We start from the raw sequence: 15,622 nt of genomic DNA on the forward strand, positions 1-15,622 counted from the left end.
GTTCATTTCATTTATTTTTGTAGCAGTTTTATAAACTTTTATATATATACAAAAGTCAATTTAATGCAATAAAACCTTTCGGCCCTGCCCCCCCCCCCCCTTAAAATCCGCTTATGCACCTGCTCTAAATTATGCAAGTTTGGCTTGATGAAAATTGTAAAATTACCCTGTGTGCGTATAATTCTGTCAACAGATATCGGCCCTGTCATTGACTGGATAATTCCTCTCACCCAGTATCTGTGTGGGAACAGCCTCAAGCACACTCTGACCCTGCAAGCAATTGCAAATGCAATGATAGTCAGGTTGCTGCTAACCACCTCTTACAAGACACTCATCAGGAAACAGATGACTCTAAATATAACATCACTCTTTTTTTGCATTATGAAAGTGGGAAAAGTAAATCCATCACCCTACTCTTTGAAGCCATTAATTGAAATGTTCTAATGAGCCCCAAAGAGCACAGAGATGATCAGCAATAACCTAATTAAAACTTGTTTTATTATTAAAGGAGAAATACGATATACATGTTGACCTGACATGAGGGGTGTTTCTATGTTGACAAATCATTATTGTGGGTGCAGATTCAAATGACATCAATGAACGTTCTTGATCCACACAACAATTATTAGACTTTTGTAAAATTGTTTATACAGTCATATTTGCCCAAACACTAACATTAAAGAGAGAGTTTGTGAATTTAAACATACACATACACTTTTTAAACATACAAAACTTTTACCATAAATGACAAAAACTGTCAGTGTGACCTGCAAGTAGTTAATGAGTAAAATGATCTGCGTAACAGGTCAGCGTGCGACCACATTGACATTTGAGAACAGAACAATGGTTGACATGTCGTGGTGGTTTCTTACAAAACAAGACAGAGGTGAGCCAGAAAGGGCTGATTATTATTTTTAAACAGATCATTTTACACATGTAAGGTCATACATGTTTAATAAATACGGGGGGTGGATTATTTCATTTTTTTAACTCCTTAAATCGTACATTTTAATATTACATTTGTCTTTTCATAACATACATACACGGAAACAAGAAACTATATACAATACCTCAGGGTCCTTTTTGCTAAATAATGACACAATGACAAATAACTACACTAAAAAGATGAAGAAAATACATTAAATACCTAATATTTGTAAATAAAATTTACTGTATTATTTTTGGCAAAAGTTGCTTGGAGAAGTAAAACAATCACATTTTGCAGGGTAATAATTGGGTTGTCATCAACACTCTGTGTGATTCTGTTCAATTAAAAGTAATACATCACTTATTGTCAGAGTAATATAAAAATAGACACAACCCGGCAAAATAATTAATTTATATTTTCAAGACAGATGAAGCATGAATACAAATCACTTAGTTTCTTGCAATGAAATTCCAGTCACACGGTGTGTTGTCGTTCTTAACGCTACCCCTTTTGCTCCAGTGCCACCAATTACTTATCCTGTTCTTTACCTTCACCCACCCTCTCACGAGTGTGCAGCTGTTGCAAAAACTCATCCAGGATCTGCTGGGCTGACACGGAGTCCACCTCAACAGCATCCTGCTCCAACAGAGTCACCAGTAGCTCTCCCTTTTCATCCAAGTGCTCCGCACTATGAAGCTGCTGAGGCTTTAGGGGGCTTTCATTGTGTTTAACACTTAAGGCGGACTGCTGTTGATAGTTTTGTGGCTTGGCAGTGTAATTGGCTAATATTTTCTGATAGATTGTGGTGCTGATGTCCTCCACTGAGAAAGGTGGGCTATTGCTGGACTGGGGGCGTTGGAGGGAAACTTGAACTCCTGTTTTGGGCGCTTCCTGTTTAAAAGGGACAAAAGCTGTTGCAGTTTCCGACTCCGTTAACCATTTGTATCCTGTTTCCTCCGATTTAGGAGTGTGAGGTGTTTTGATTGATGGTGGAGAGCTGGCGGACAAGCTGTCAACAGTAGTAGGTGTTAGAAACTTCTGAACGGCCTCAGATGAATTAAAGTGCTTCGCCAGTAAATCCTTTATCAAGCAGGGGAGCTGAGGGTGAAACATGTGTTTAAAATGGATTCAACCACACATTCAAAGATGAGAAAATGTGATTTTATGTATTGCATTAATGACCTTTATCATGATTAATATCAGTTGTTCTATTCACAAAAAATACTTATGCATAATCAGAGGTAGGTAGTAACGCGTTACATGTACTCCGTTACATTTCCTTGAGTAACTTTTTGAGAAAAATGTATTTATAAGAGTAGTTTATCTACGCCATACTTTTTATTTTTACTTGAGTAGATTTGTTGGGGGAAAAAAACGCTACTCTTACTCCGCTACTTTGAACTACACAAGCGTCGTTACATTTTTCCTCTTTATTCTACATATTAGATTTTTTTTTTTTTTTTTTTGCTAGCGATGCTATTGCCAAGAGTAGCGCTACTAATTTCACCAATGAGACACATGTGTCTTTAAAGCAATGTAACAAATGAAGTATTTGACATAGAGCGCTCCCCTCAGCATTCCTCGATAGCATGAATTTAAAACTCTCTCCCAGTTTTTATTTGGCACCAATTGACCTCGGAAACCCGGAGATATGATCCTTTTAATTTCATAAAAGTAACTATGAAGGAACTACAGTATTCACTATTCAAACTAGGAACTATTTCTCAACTAGGGGGCAGGGCACTCATGCTCTTTGGATGAATAATGCTTCATTACTGTTGTTGGGTTTTTTTTTTTCGCTTGAATGATTTTTATAAATTATTTCTTTGGCCTAATGTGGTTATGTAATAGGTTATTGTACAGTATCATTATAACAACAGTTCATAGAGATAAGTTTGTGCTGAGAGAAAAAAATAAAAACCATAGTTTTAAAAAAAAAAAAAATAAGCCTTTACTCAAAATGTTACTCATTACTTGAGTACTCTTTTCACTGGATACTTTTTTTACTTGAGTACATTTTTTGGATGACTACTTTTACTCTTACTTTAGTAATATTATTTTGAATTTTTAATATTTGTACATTTTATACTGTAATTCATATTCAACCACAGCTATCAGTATTTTACTGTAAATTCCACGTTTTTTTTTTTTTTTTTTTTTTTTTTTACAGTTTAGACAAAAATGTAGACAATGGCCAAACAGTATGAATTTGTATCGGTCGCAAGAAAGACAAATAATTTTCCTTTCAATTTGGTTATGATACTTGCGCATTTTTTATGCCATCCAAGATTATGCATACATAAAGTAGGTGTAAATACGTTTTTATCAATTTGAAAGGCTGAGAGACAGATTCTTTCCCAGGGCCATTACTAACTTAAACACAAAAAAAAAAAAAAAAAAAAAATCTATGAACCCCTAAGAAACATTTTTTAAACACTTTTTAACTTGGTTAAACCATGAACCTGCACATTACTCAGACCACTTTTCTATTTATAGAATGTTTTTTTAAACTCATATTCTATTTTTATGCACAAATGACGCAGCTAAAATTAGGAGAGCATTGCACTATTTCCGTCATGTACTTATTTCAGTCTAAGTAAGCTATAATTATGCACTTATAGCTCTAGAGCATATATTTTTCTATTTTATTTATCAAATACATATGTTTATACTGGAGTGCCACGTCCAATTTCGTTGTTCACAATGTTCTGCTGTTGACAAAGACAATAAATAAGTATTCTATTCTATTCTATTCTATTCTATTCTATTCTATTCTATTCTATTCTATTCTATTCTATTCTATTCTATTCTATTCTATTCTATTCTATTCTATTCTAAATTTAAGAATGCTTGTTGTGGTTGTCTCTTTGCAATGGCGGACATTTGATTTTGCCACTGTATGTTTTGTGACTATCAGCTGCGGAGCCATGTTTGATTGTGTGCTTAGATGCCCACTAGAGGGAGCCGTGCTCACATTTATGTTCTCCAGTGCAGCAATGGTCCTGTGAGCGTCTTCCAGTTCTGAGGTCAGCTGTGTCACGCGCGTCAGGAGGTACTTCCTTTCACTGCTTATACTCTCCGACTGTGCACAAACACAAAAATACAGAACATATCCACAAAGGGTACAGCCAGTTTGTTGGGAAGGAAAAATAATTTGGAAAAAAATAAAGCAAGAAAAGAGGCCTTTGAGTTATTCTTGCCTTGCAGGTTTTCTCACCGCAATGTGTAAATTCTCTCCCAGCATATTATTAGCTTGCCTGGTTCCAGTGTGTGACTCCAGAAGGCTGCAAATGAGAAACAATCACGTTTTAGTCAACACTCAAGTGTCCCACTTTAATTCGTTCTCCGCCATTAACATCAGCTCATGTTCAAGTGACTAAAATGAATGGCAGTGAATGATCACTGCCAGGCCTCCCATTTCAAATAGATTGGCAAGTGGCAATATTAAGCAATAAAGCACTGTTGTTGGGGCATTCACAAACCTTGAAGAAATATTTAAGAGCATCTGCTCAGAGTAAAATGACAGCTGTTTGCTCCAGGTTGTTTGTGAAGCATTTGCTGGTGGGCAGTAGCAGTTGTGTGCTGATAAATACAGGGCCAAGTTTGTCAGGCTGAAGGGGGTCATAACAAAACACTCATTCAGGAGTGTGAAATGACATCACAGGTGTAAGGAGTTAACCAAGGGCCAACTCGCCGCAAGTACTCACACCCCACTTTCTCAGTGAGAAGAAGTAAATACAGTAGCCTATTGTGTAAAAAAATTAGAGAGAGAATAATCTATTGATTATTTCTATACAGTATATAATCAGGGGTGAAAGTGGGCCAGAACGGTCAGGAACGCCGTTCCGGTATAAGATTCAGTACCAGAACACAGTTCCAGTATAAGATTCAGGACTGGAATGCTGTTCCGGTACACAGTGCTTTGATTCCGAAAATATGATGGCAACTGTCAAAACGCTTTGTAAAAAAAAAAGGGGAAAAATGCTAAGCTGCTACACATGCATTAAATCTCCAAGAAAAAACACAGTCTATCCAAACAATCCATCAGATTTACATAAGTGTTAACAACAAGCATAATAAAGTGCTTGTGTAGCGTCATCCGTTTCCATGAAAATTTATTATTTATTTTATTCCACGGACGGCATGGAGGTTTCCCCAGCTGCTGCAGTTATCCGAGTCTGAGTGATGATAATGGGTCATGTCAATGTGCGAATGCATGCAGCAAAGCAAAACGCCTGGACTCATTTATCCGTTCAATTGACTGACATACTGACATGTGATCACTAGAGATAGTTAGCTCTGAATGGCTCGATTGTGCATGTTTTCTGAAACGGCAAAAAAAAAAAAAAGGTTGTTGAATTGATGTGACAAACAAAGGGCAATGCAACATAAAATGGATCAAATCTTTAAGAGCAACGAAAGAGTTCAGGAGGCTTATTTATCCTATTTACCGTATTTTTCGGACTATAAGTCGCCGTTTTTTTTCATAGTTTGGTGTTTTAGAGTGACACTGATGGTTTGGTAAACTTGTTAGCATGTTCTTTATGCTATAGTTATCTGAAAAACTCTTAATAGCTATGTTACGTTAACATACCGGCCACGTTCACATTTTGTTGTTCATGCGTCATGTTACATAATCATACTGTACACTTATTCAGTATGTTTATTGTATTGTATTATATTGTGTTTTTATTTTAAATTGCCTTTCAAGATGACATATCTGTCTGTTCTGTGTGTTGGATTTTATCAAGTAAATTTCCCCCAAAAATGCGACTTATACACCGGTGCGGTTTATATACGTTTTTTTCCTCTTTGTTGGGCATTTTATGCCTGGTGTGACTTATACTCCGGTGCGACTTATAGTCCGAAAAAATGTGGGAGTGAGACGCGTGGAATACATGTGTCGAGGAAGACGCTAGTTTGCACTACTACCGGTAGTTTAACTTTGTACATTGTGCATGAATAGAGGTGGCGAACCCTCGTCTTTGTGCATGAGTAGAATTGGCAGACCTGCATCATGGAAAATGCTAGAAGAAATTAAATTGGCCATCCGAGTTGTATGGGACGCTTTGATGATGAGCGGCAAGAGATCGTTTGCCAAGACTCGCCAAATGCGAAGAGCAGCTTCTGGGGAGCCTAGCATCGTGAAGCGCTGTGAAAGAGTCCGCCATCACCAGTGGGCTTTTAGGGGCCAGTCTGCTGCGAGGAGGACGGCACAGGCTGGGAGTGAATATGCCTCATTATGGGAGACATTGAAGGCGATGCGAAGGACAGACTGAGTAGGTGCGTGCGTGGCGAAGTGCATCTGAGCGTCTTCATATCCGACACTGAGGGTGAAGACTTTCATTTTTTGAATGCACAGGAAGAAGATGAAGATTGCTAACAAAGACTTTTATGTTTTTAATAACCAGCACAATTAGTGCTGCACCGCCATGCTGATGCTATGCAACTTCCGTGCCGCTGGTATATAACTGCCGTGTTTGCCGGCGCTGTTTGGAACGAAAAGTTAAGGTGTGTTATTAAACGTTTGAAAACTGTATTTCTTTGTCAATGTCTCATTTTACTAAGTGGGCACACGCGGCTTATAGGCAGGAGAGGCTTATGTATGTACAAAATGGTTTTTCCTTTAAAAATGTACTGGGTGAGGCCTGTAATCAGGGGCGCCCAATAGTCCAGAAATTACGGTAAATAAAATTTCTGGCTCCATGGCGACCTTCACGTCGGGGAGTTCCAGCAAGAAATTCTAACCACTTTCACCCCTGTATATAATAGATAAACAATAGTATTGAAATACTTGTGTAAAAATAAATACAGGTCAAAATAGAAGTAGTGGTTCTGTACATGTGGTAAAAGTAAAAAAAGTACAGACACTGAAATCTCACTAGTATGGAGAGAGAATATCTTGCATCTCTAAATGTTGCTGTCGACGTTAATATTCCCTGGTTAATGTTCCTCTATCTTTGTTTTTTTTCCCAAGATCAATCAACTACAGTTGACTTGAACTCTCTCCAATTAGCCTACTCTTTTTGTGTTGTTTTTTAACCATGTTTTATCATCCGGAGGATTTCTTAAAACTAAAAAAGTGAGGTATAGAAAGTACAGTTATCAGTTCCCAAATGCAAGGAATAAAAACAACAGTTTGTCTGAAACTATAGATACCAGGAAAATCTGCTTAAGTATTGCATTAAAGTGTTTGTACATGGTTATTTCTCACTACTGGTTATGTGAAAGGGTCACATGGTTCCAAACATAAACCGAAATGCACTTGTGCAGATGAACTGACTGGCTCGTACAATTATTGTGTTCCATAGATCGGTAAATCTATACCAACTGTTATGTCAAATAGGATGACAAGATACTGAGTGATCACAAGGGGGACATGAGCTAAAATGGCTCTCCATGGAATCAATGTGTGAGCCCGAAGCACTGCTCTGCTATAGTGAGCCTCACATTGCATCACATGTGACTGGGATTAAGCATTGAAATAAGACACTCACTGGTGCACCCTCACAGTTTGACATTGATACAAACACTCCACCGCCGGCCTAGAGTATTATGAAATTACGTCTTTATCAAGATGATAATGCTCACATTTTGATTGACCATAATCATTTAACAATACAGTATTTTCTATTTTTGTATGTTGCGATGGTGTCCTACTGAAGTACAACATACTGGGAGATGTTTGTATTGGCCCTCTTGCAAAGTTGGAAAAGGAATTTAAACATAGGAAAACCTTTAAAAAAAAAAAAAAAAAATGTAAGTTAATCTTAACAATGTTAACCCTTTCAGTGACAGTGATCACTTCAGTGGACATCTATTCAGAAGCTATCATTAGCTTAACTCGTTCACTGCCAGCCCACGTCACAGAGTATGTGTTGTGGTAGTTAGTAAAAAAGGGAAATCCATTTTGAAGGCGTCTATTGACAGCAACAGCAGATAAAGAGTTAAGTTAGGTGAGGTCACAAGAAATAGATAAAACAAAACAAAAACAAATGAATAAAAAGAATTCCCGGGGCAAAATACACACTTGCCACACTTATTTGAAATTATCTTTTTGTTTTTGTTTTTTTTTGTTTTTTTTTTTTAAATGAAATTATATTTTTCTTCTTTTTTTCCCCAATATATTACAGTTCATTTTAGACTTTTTTGTTGTAATTTTTTTTTAATTAACATGCTTTCATTTAGAATTGATTATATTAATATTAATATATTAATATTACATATGGCTTTTTAAGTAGCGTTTTTGTTATTATTATTATTTTTAAAATATTATACTTCATTTTTTTTCTCCAAAAATATATCCTTTAATTATTTCATTCGTTTTTTTTGTTTTTTTTTGGGGGGGGGGGGGGGGGGTTTACTGCCCATCACAAAATGCGTTCAGGCAACACTAACACAATAAGTAGGGGCCGCAAAATATTGTCCCATAGGCCACAATTAGCTCCTGGCCAGCAAATTTGAGTCTCCTGTCATATATGAATAAAAACAAGTTTGTGCATGAAAAGGATAAACATAAGGGGAAAAAAATGTCTATTTACCATAGTTTGTTGTCATGTTAACAATTACTTTCCCAATTTTATTTGTTTAACAATAAATTTCTGGTAACAACAGATGCCATTATTTTACCGTAAATGTAATGGGTTTTTTCTTTGCTTTTAGAGTGTACCTCTGTGGTCACATCAATCTCAGTGTTATAAGCATTTGCTGGTTGATTATTCCAAACCTTTTATATTTGTCTTTGACATTGCTGAGCTCATCCCTGGTCCTCTGCAGCTCCGACTCCAGACTTTCAATGCAGACCACTGTCTGTAACAAGTTCTGATGAAGATCTGAATTCTCCTCCTGTAGCACCCTGAGCACACAGTATAATGCTTCTGTTTGCAATGAAAATTATTTTTGAAAGAATGAAATGAAATTGCATCCCTATTGTTCGCTCATTGGCTGACAATGACGGCTATAGATGTCAAATCCATTTTAACTGGGAGGGATGGAAGTGATGTGTATTATTTTCGATGGCACCAGATGGTTTGACTCAATCACTGCCATCCCTCCCATTTAAAATATATTTGACGTCTATGAAAGCCACTGAGTAAAAATGTCACTGTGGACGGTTTTAGTGATGATCTTTATATGAAGATATACATGCACCAAACCATTACCACATGAAAATTAGAAAAATATATTCATACTCACTTAAGTTGTTCACCATCAAACAGTCTGTCCTATGATGTGATGGTAGAGAAAATATTAAGTTACATTAGATAACACAATACATTATTTTTATATTTTAGTTCATTAATTTAACTCTATGGCTGGTTGGAATAAATATTGATTACATAATCTTACATAAGATTACTATGCCATCAGTGATGAAAATGTTAACAGCCAGAGTCGATTTAAAATGACTCAACAAATTTGATAAAAAGCTGAGCACGAAAACCATCCAGCTGTCGCTTTTAGTCCGACACAACCCCTTTAGACTACTTGGTGAGCTTTGCACATCTTGCTTCATTTCTACAGTGACATGAAAGATTTACTATTCATCGTGATTTGTGACAGAGCTGGTCGTTACTATTCAGTCTTTACAAATCGATTTCTTATTTTCCGCAAGCCAAAATGTTTAAGAACAAAAAGATCCATAAAATGTCCTGTGACTTATACACACAGAAAAAAATCTGTGTTTAGGCGATTAATTACATACAAAAGGCATGAAGTAAGCAATTATTGTGATGTCAAAGTTTCCCTTCAAACCATTGAGCTTTGCTGCATTGGTGGGGTATGACTCAGCGCGTGTGGTATTTCACACTTCCCTCACAGTGACTCAGCTGCATTGCCTCTGCAGGAGAACAGCGACTCCATTTGCTGTGTGCATAAACCTCCCCCATTTCCCGTGAGGCCTTTATCAACTTTACTATCTTCTCATTTTATAATTAGAATAATTAATCACACAGGGACTTCAAATTTATTTGTGTGACACATGAGATGCTAAGAATGCAGGATAATGACATAATTGTAAATACTATAGTGGAGGTGTGCAACGTGCAAAGTCATTTGTGTTTCAGTGTTATAACACACCTAAATTCATTTTCATGTGATCTTTTTTTTATAGAAATGGTCTTGTTATGTAACATGTAAAAGCATTATTTGATTTCAATTTTCTGACTTGAATTAACCTCTTAATTCTTATTATAAGTCATGCCATGAAATTGCAACTGTTTATACCAGTGGTTTTCAAATATTTTACAGAAAGTACCACCTCAAAAGATACTTGGATTCTGAGTACCACCATGATGGAACCCGAAAATATGCTAGTTTAGTAGAAAAAACATTGTTTTGTTTTTTTTTATAAGCGACAGTTTGAACATTAACACTCTTCACTCCATCCATCCTCCTTTTTGTATTTATCTCCTCAGGGGTCGCCACAGCAAAACAGTCGATTTGCAAATAGATTTGGTACACCATTTTTTTTTTTTTTTTATGCTGGATGCATTTCCTGACGCAACCCACAAGCAGTAGAGTTGTCCAATATTATAGGATAGCCGATAATATCGACCGATAATACATTTTAAAATGATATCGGATAATATCGACATCGGTATTTCATTATCGGTTAGTGAACGTATAAGCCTTCTACCTTTGTGCAATGGCTGGTCATTGCTTAGCACAGCAGCTATGATTATTGACCATTAGATGTCTCCAAACTAAGATGCTTGGGATTTGTTGTGTGAGCAGACCATTATATCAAATTGGCATGGGCATCACAATAAAATTAGCCATAATTTCTTAAGTCAACGACCGCATATATCGATATCGGCTTGATATCGGAATTGGATTTTTTGAGATGGACAATATCGGAATATGGGTTATCGGTTAAAAGGTCGGACACCTCTAACAAGCAGGAATCAAACCCAGGCCTCTGAAATTCCATCAGGGCATGCAGACCACTGAACTACTACCTTGGCAATGGGCACTGCTCTCAGTTTTAGAAAAAAAAAAATACTGAAATTGCAACATACTTAAGGATTTACCTAAATGGTTTTGCACCCATGGATGTTGTTACTCGGCATTTGAAAATGAACAGTTTCAATTTGAAAAACTGTAGTTTAAGTTGAATGAATGAATGAATGAATGAATGAATGAATGAATGAATGAATGAATGAATGAATGAATGTCAGGTGAACTGTACTTGATTAATGCAAGGTAGTGGATTGAAATAAGTTGTTTGAAAATTTAATTTAGTCAATCTTTTGCGTACCACTTGAGGGAACCCGGGTACCCTAGTTGTACCAGTAGCACACTTTGAGAATCAATGGTTTATACCTTATCATACATTTGATTCACAAACGGAAGAACTGAATTGGACTCACTCTGCATTGTTTGGAGGTCCCCACATGCACTGAGTGATGTCGCACACTCTGCTCTGAACTGTGACTGGTAGTGGTGGAGGTGGTGTCACGGGTCCTGGGTGAGTCTGATTTACTGGATGAAGACTCTGAACCGAGGCCCATTCTTGCACCCGGAGCAGTTGGAGGTGGTGAGGTGTTTGGTCGTCGCTGGCTTGCACTTGTGTGCACATATTTAGGCTGTGGCTGAGGGCAGTTCTGGGTATGTGGACTGGAGAAGGCATGGGTCTGCTGCTTCCGGTGGTGCCGCAGTTTGGGTTGGTTTAGTTCAGGGCTGGTGCTGGTTCCATCGGTAAGCTGCGAGCCACATCGGCCATACCTGTCCTCTGACAAAGAGCCACCAATGGGTGACAGCCTCTTGCCTTTACGGCTTCGTCCATGGGTAGCATTGCGATTGGGGTCATACTGAGGAGGTGGGGGGCTACCCTGGTGGTTTCTAGCAGCATATGAAATCAATTTATCTGAATTGGAGCCATCTGACTGTTTTCGCGAGACAGCACATACTGTTTTTTCCTGCCTGTTTTGTTGTTGTTTACGACACTGTTCCCTCTCGGAGCCAGAGCTTTTCCTATGCTTTTTAGGTGGGAGCTCAGGTTTGACTGGGTCGAGTGTCAGGTCTGGTGCACAAGGCTTGCTGGTGACTTTATTGTTGACACCCAGCAGAGTGAGATGAGACGGACTTATCACTTGTTTTGTTATCTCATCCAGGAAAGCTGAGAATTGCAGCTTTCCCTGAAAGAAATCTGCCTTGGCTTGCTCCACCTCAGCTTGGTTGATCACTTTTCCTTTCTGCCCACTGGGATCCTGTCGTTTGGGAACTCTTGGTGATATCACTTCCATCGATTTAGCTTTGCGTATGTCGACATTAGGCTCCTTATTCTTTAGGATTCCTTTGCTGGGAAGCTGACTTGATGACACTGCTCTCTTTGGTCCTCGAGAATCTCCTAAAAGAAGGTCTTCATCACTGAAAGTCAGGCTTCGATTTAAACGAGAGGTCTTGTACAATTGCTCGGTATTTTGTGCCGTGAATTGTTTTCTGCCATTATGGCCTTCGTTAGCCTTCAGGAGGCCCTCCTCACTTCTGCTATGACTTCGGTCAAGGGATGAAAAAACACTTCTGCCTCGCTGTTGTGTGCTGCCATGTATAGAACCACCATTGCTGCCATGCGTGACCGTGGCAAAGACAATAGGCTCACTGTTCTCGTCTTCCCGAAATTCCCGGCGTACATCCGCAATATTTGAGCAGGACAAAGAATGTTGTGGACGTTCTGCATGGCGGAGAGAGAAGGGATCATTTCCACTTGCCTCTGTAAACCAGGACGATGAGGAGACAGAAGAAGCGGATGAGGAAAGAGAAGAGGATGAAGCTCGAGATAGTGTTACAGGAGTATTGTGGTTGTACAGTATTTCATCTTCTTCGTTGTGGGGATTTTGATGCATTTGATGGTGATGGCGGATGCCATTTTGAGGGTCGTGGAGATAGTGACCATGGAGAGGGTGATATTGGTGCCCTTGGTTTTCTTCTGAATTTATATCACTGTCATGAAACAGTGTAAACCTGTGACACAAACACATAGTGAATTTCAACATACTGTACTTCACCATCCATCTGTCAACCTATCTGTCAGTCTGGTTTCTATGTCTCTTGTATTGATTAGGGTAGTGGGCAAGGTGGTGGCTATGACAGTTGCCTTTGGGCAAGAAGTGGGTGACATAAACGGGAGCATCTCAGATTAACATATGGCAGAAGAGTACATTTATTTCAGTCGTTGAAGTGAAAACGTAATATATACATAACAGTCATCAAATACTGAGGAAAATATTTTGGAGGAAGCCAATTCCTCCCTAATTTCTACATTAAAATAAATATGGGTTATTACTTCTATGAAACCTTGTAGTAATTATGCTCTTTCATTACCTGCAAGCAACAATAATTTCATAAAAATGAAATATATTTTATCCGTGCTATATAGTAATGAATAAATCCATTGTTTTCTATTTTTGACTTTTACTGAAACAAATTAACCTTCCTAAAATGTTCTGTCATTGAGAAGCATCTGTGGAGAAAATACAATTAACGCTCACATTCACGCCAATGACCAGTTTAGATTAGAGTGTCTGTGCATGTTTTTGGAAGGTGGGAGGAACTCAGAGAAAATAACCACAAGAACATGTAAACTTCGCATAGGAAGGCCAATATTTGTAATGTGTCATGTTTATGTGCACCCATGCAACCATTTGGTATACTGAAGCTTCAGCTTATTGGGCTGACAATACTTTACTATCAAAAACATTATTCCCTCAACAATCACTATAATCATAAGCCTTCAGAAGTACCTTCCTACCTGTGTGAGTCTGGATCTTCACGATGGAGATGATGGTGGTGCTTCCGCAGCTTCATCTCAGCTGGATCAGAGGGGCTGTGAACAGGTCTAAAAAACTTCTCCATGACCTGTCTCTTCCCCGGTGGTAGGCTGTCGACGTCGCCTTGGTTAAGTTGACTGTACAGAGGCCACCGATGGTGATCTGTGTTTCCGCAACTCTGAAACTCCAGTTTCTCACTCGTAATTGTTATCTCTATGAAACAACACCCTACTTCAGACCAGATTGTAGAGTCTGGCGCATCCCAACACGAACAGTCTAGCTTTTTTGTTCTTTCTTTTTCTTTCTTTCTTTTAATGAAGGCCCAATTTGTAAATAGTGTGTCAACCTACTGTGTATAGGCTTGTCTCCATTGTCTGGCAGCAGAGGAAGTGAATCACAGCTTATGAGCACACATGGTGGAATTAGTCCATGTACGGCGGCTTGATTTTATATCATGAATGATGTAACAGGGAGCTCGTTAGATTGGCTAAAAGAGGGCATTCAATCGAAGAGCGAATCGAACTTAGACCTTTGGAAAAATGATCTATACAGGGGTTCAATAAGCGGAATGATGTAACCTGCTTTTATCAACGCGGCTATTACTAAAAAATACACTATGTACTACTACTACTAAATTTCATTTAGGTATTTCTATTAATGTTAGACATTGTCATGTGTGTGTAGTGTATCAGTGTTCTATGCTGAACTACATAACGAATCACATTCACTAGTGGTGGCCTAAAAACCATGATAGGATATATTTGCACTGTAATCATTTAATTTCAAAATCCATTTTTAAAATAGGTTGATTAGTTAGTTAGTTAGTTAGTTAGTTAGTTAGTTAGTTAGTTAGTTAGTTAGTTAGTTAGTTAGTTAGTTAGTTAGTTAGTTAGTTAGTTAGTTAGTTAGTTAGTGTGGGGTAGTCTGGATGGATGGTGTAATTTTAGGGAGTATTCAAGGGCTAGTTGACATTAGAACAATAGAATAGAATAGAATAGAATAGAATAGAATAGAATAGAATACTTTATTCTCTGTCCCACCGGTAATAGAAATTATTTGGCAGGGCTTACAAACCAAGTCACATATTGCCATCAAGGCACATTTCACAAAAGGAAAAAAAAAAACTAAAATTAAACACAAACACAAAGCTGTTGAAACATGCAAATTGAAAAATGTACTTTGCAACATACTTCTAAGTCAGTGTTTCTTAACCTGGGTTCGATCGAACCCCAGGGGTTCGGTGAGTCAGTTTAATGGGTTCTGTGAAGGTTAAGACACGCAGGGCCCTGGTATTGGACGCTCACTCATTGGACTGGGCAAAGTGGCGTTTTAAACCAGGTTTTGGACTGGTTAGTCCCTATTTTACAGGCTTTGTTGCAATTCTTTCAACTGCTAGTCCTCTAGTGGCGTTTTAGACCAGGTTTTGGACTGGTTAGTCCCCATTTTACAGGAATTATTGCAATTCTTTCAACTGCTAGTCCTCTATCTGATGGGGGGAGAAATGCGTTTGCTCAGTGGAAGGTTGACTCTCACTTGGTATGAGGAAGTACAACAGACCTACGGGTAACGTGCACTGCGTTAACATAAAAAAATAAATAAATAAAAAAATCACGTCACATTTTACGCCATGAAAATAGAATGTACGGCAAGGATTTGATAGAATGACCATGTCGGCATAAAAACAAAAAAAAGAAACACTGTGAGATTAATCCAGTTTCATTTCATTTTCCACTGTGAAAAGCAAATCAAAAGGCAAATTATTTGTTGTAAATTTACACTGCTTAATGGATTAATGAGAAGATTCATGATTATTTTTTTTTAATATAATAACTGTGTAAAAATTTGGCAATCATTATGTGCAGGTATTTTCATTATATTTGATGTCATTTGAGATGTAGACATGATGGAAACTGAACGGTCAAGG

General features: G+C 37.9%; 1 protein-coding gene across 1 annotated transcript; it reads right to left on the reverse strand.

Moving 5' to 3' along the window:
- Positions 1-319: 319 nt before the first annotated feature.
- Positions 320-14,097, reverse strand: si:ch211-276i12.4 (uncharacterized). The gene is made up of 7 exons (XM_057850800.1): positions 13,680-14,097; positions 11,299-12,892; positions 9,125-9,153; positions 8,655-8,783; positions 4,146-4,212; positions 3,903-4,010; positions 320-2,026 (listed from the first exon to the last, which is right to left on the reverse strand). The coding sequence occupies exons 1-7, from the start codon at positions 13,781-13,783 to the stop codon at positions 1,457-1,459; spliced, it is 2,601 nt and encodes an 866-aa protein (XP_057706783.1). The 5' UTR covers positions 13,784-14,097; the 3' UTR covers positions 320-1,456.
- Between the last annotated feature and the right edge of the window lie 1,525 nt (positions 14,098-15,622).

The sequence above is a fragment of the Corythoichthys intestinalis genome, chromosome 11 (genome assembly GCF_030265065.1).
Source record: "Corythoichthys intestinalis isolate RoL2023-P3 chromosome 11, ASM3026506v1, whole genome shotgun sequence".
In the NCBI taxonomy this organism is placed as follows: Eukaryota; Metazoa; Chordata; class Actinopteri; order Syngnathiformes; family Syngnathidae; genus Corythoichthys; species Corythoichthys intestinalis.

Excerpts from the sequence above, each read along its gene's own strand:
- si:ch211-276i12.4 (XM_057850800.1), bottom strand. The coding sequence starts at position 13,783 with ATGGAGAAGTTTTTTAGACCTGTTCACAGCCCCTCTGATCCAGCTGAG. Across the intron at positions 9,154-11,298 it reads GGACCTCCAAACAATGCAGA|GACAGACTGTTTGATGGTGA; the intron begins GTGAGTCCAATT and ends ATCACATCATAG. Across the intron at positions 4,213-8,654 it reads GTCAAAGACAAATATAAAAG|CCTTCTGGAGTCACACACTG; the intron begins GTTTGGAATAAT and ends TCTCATTTGCAG.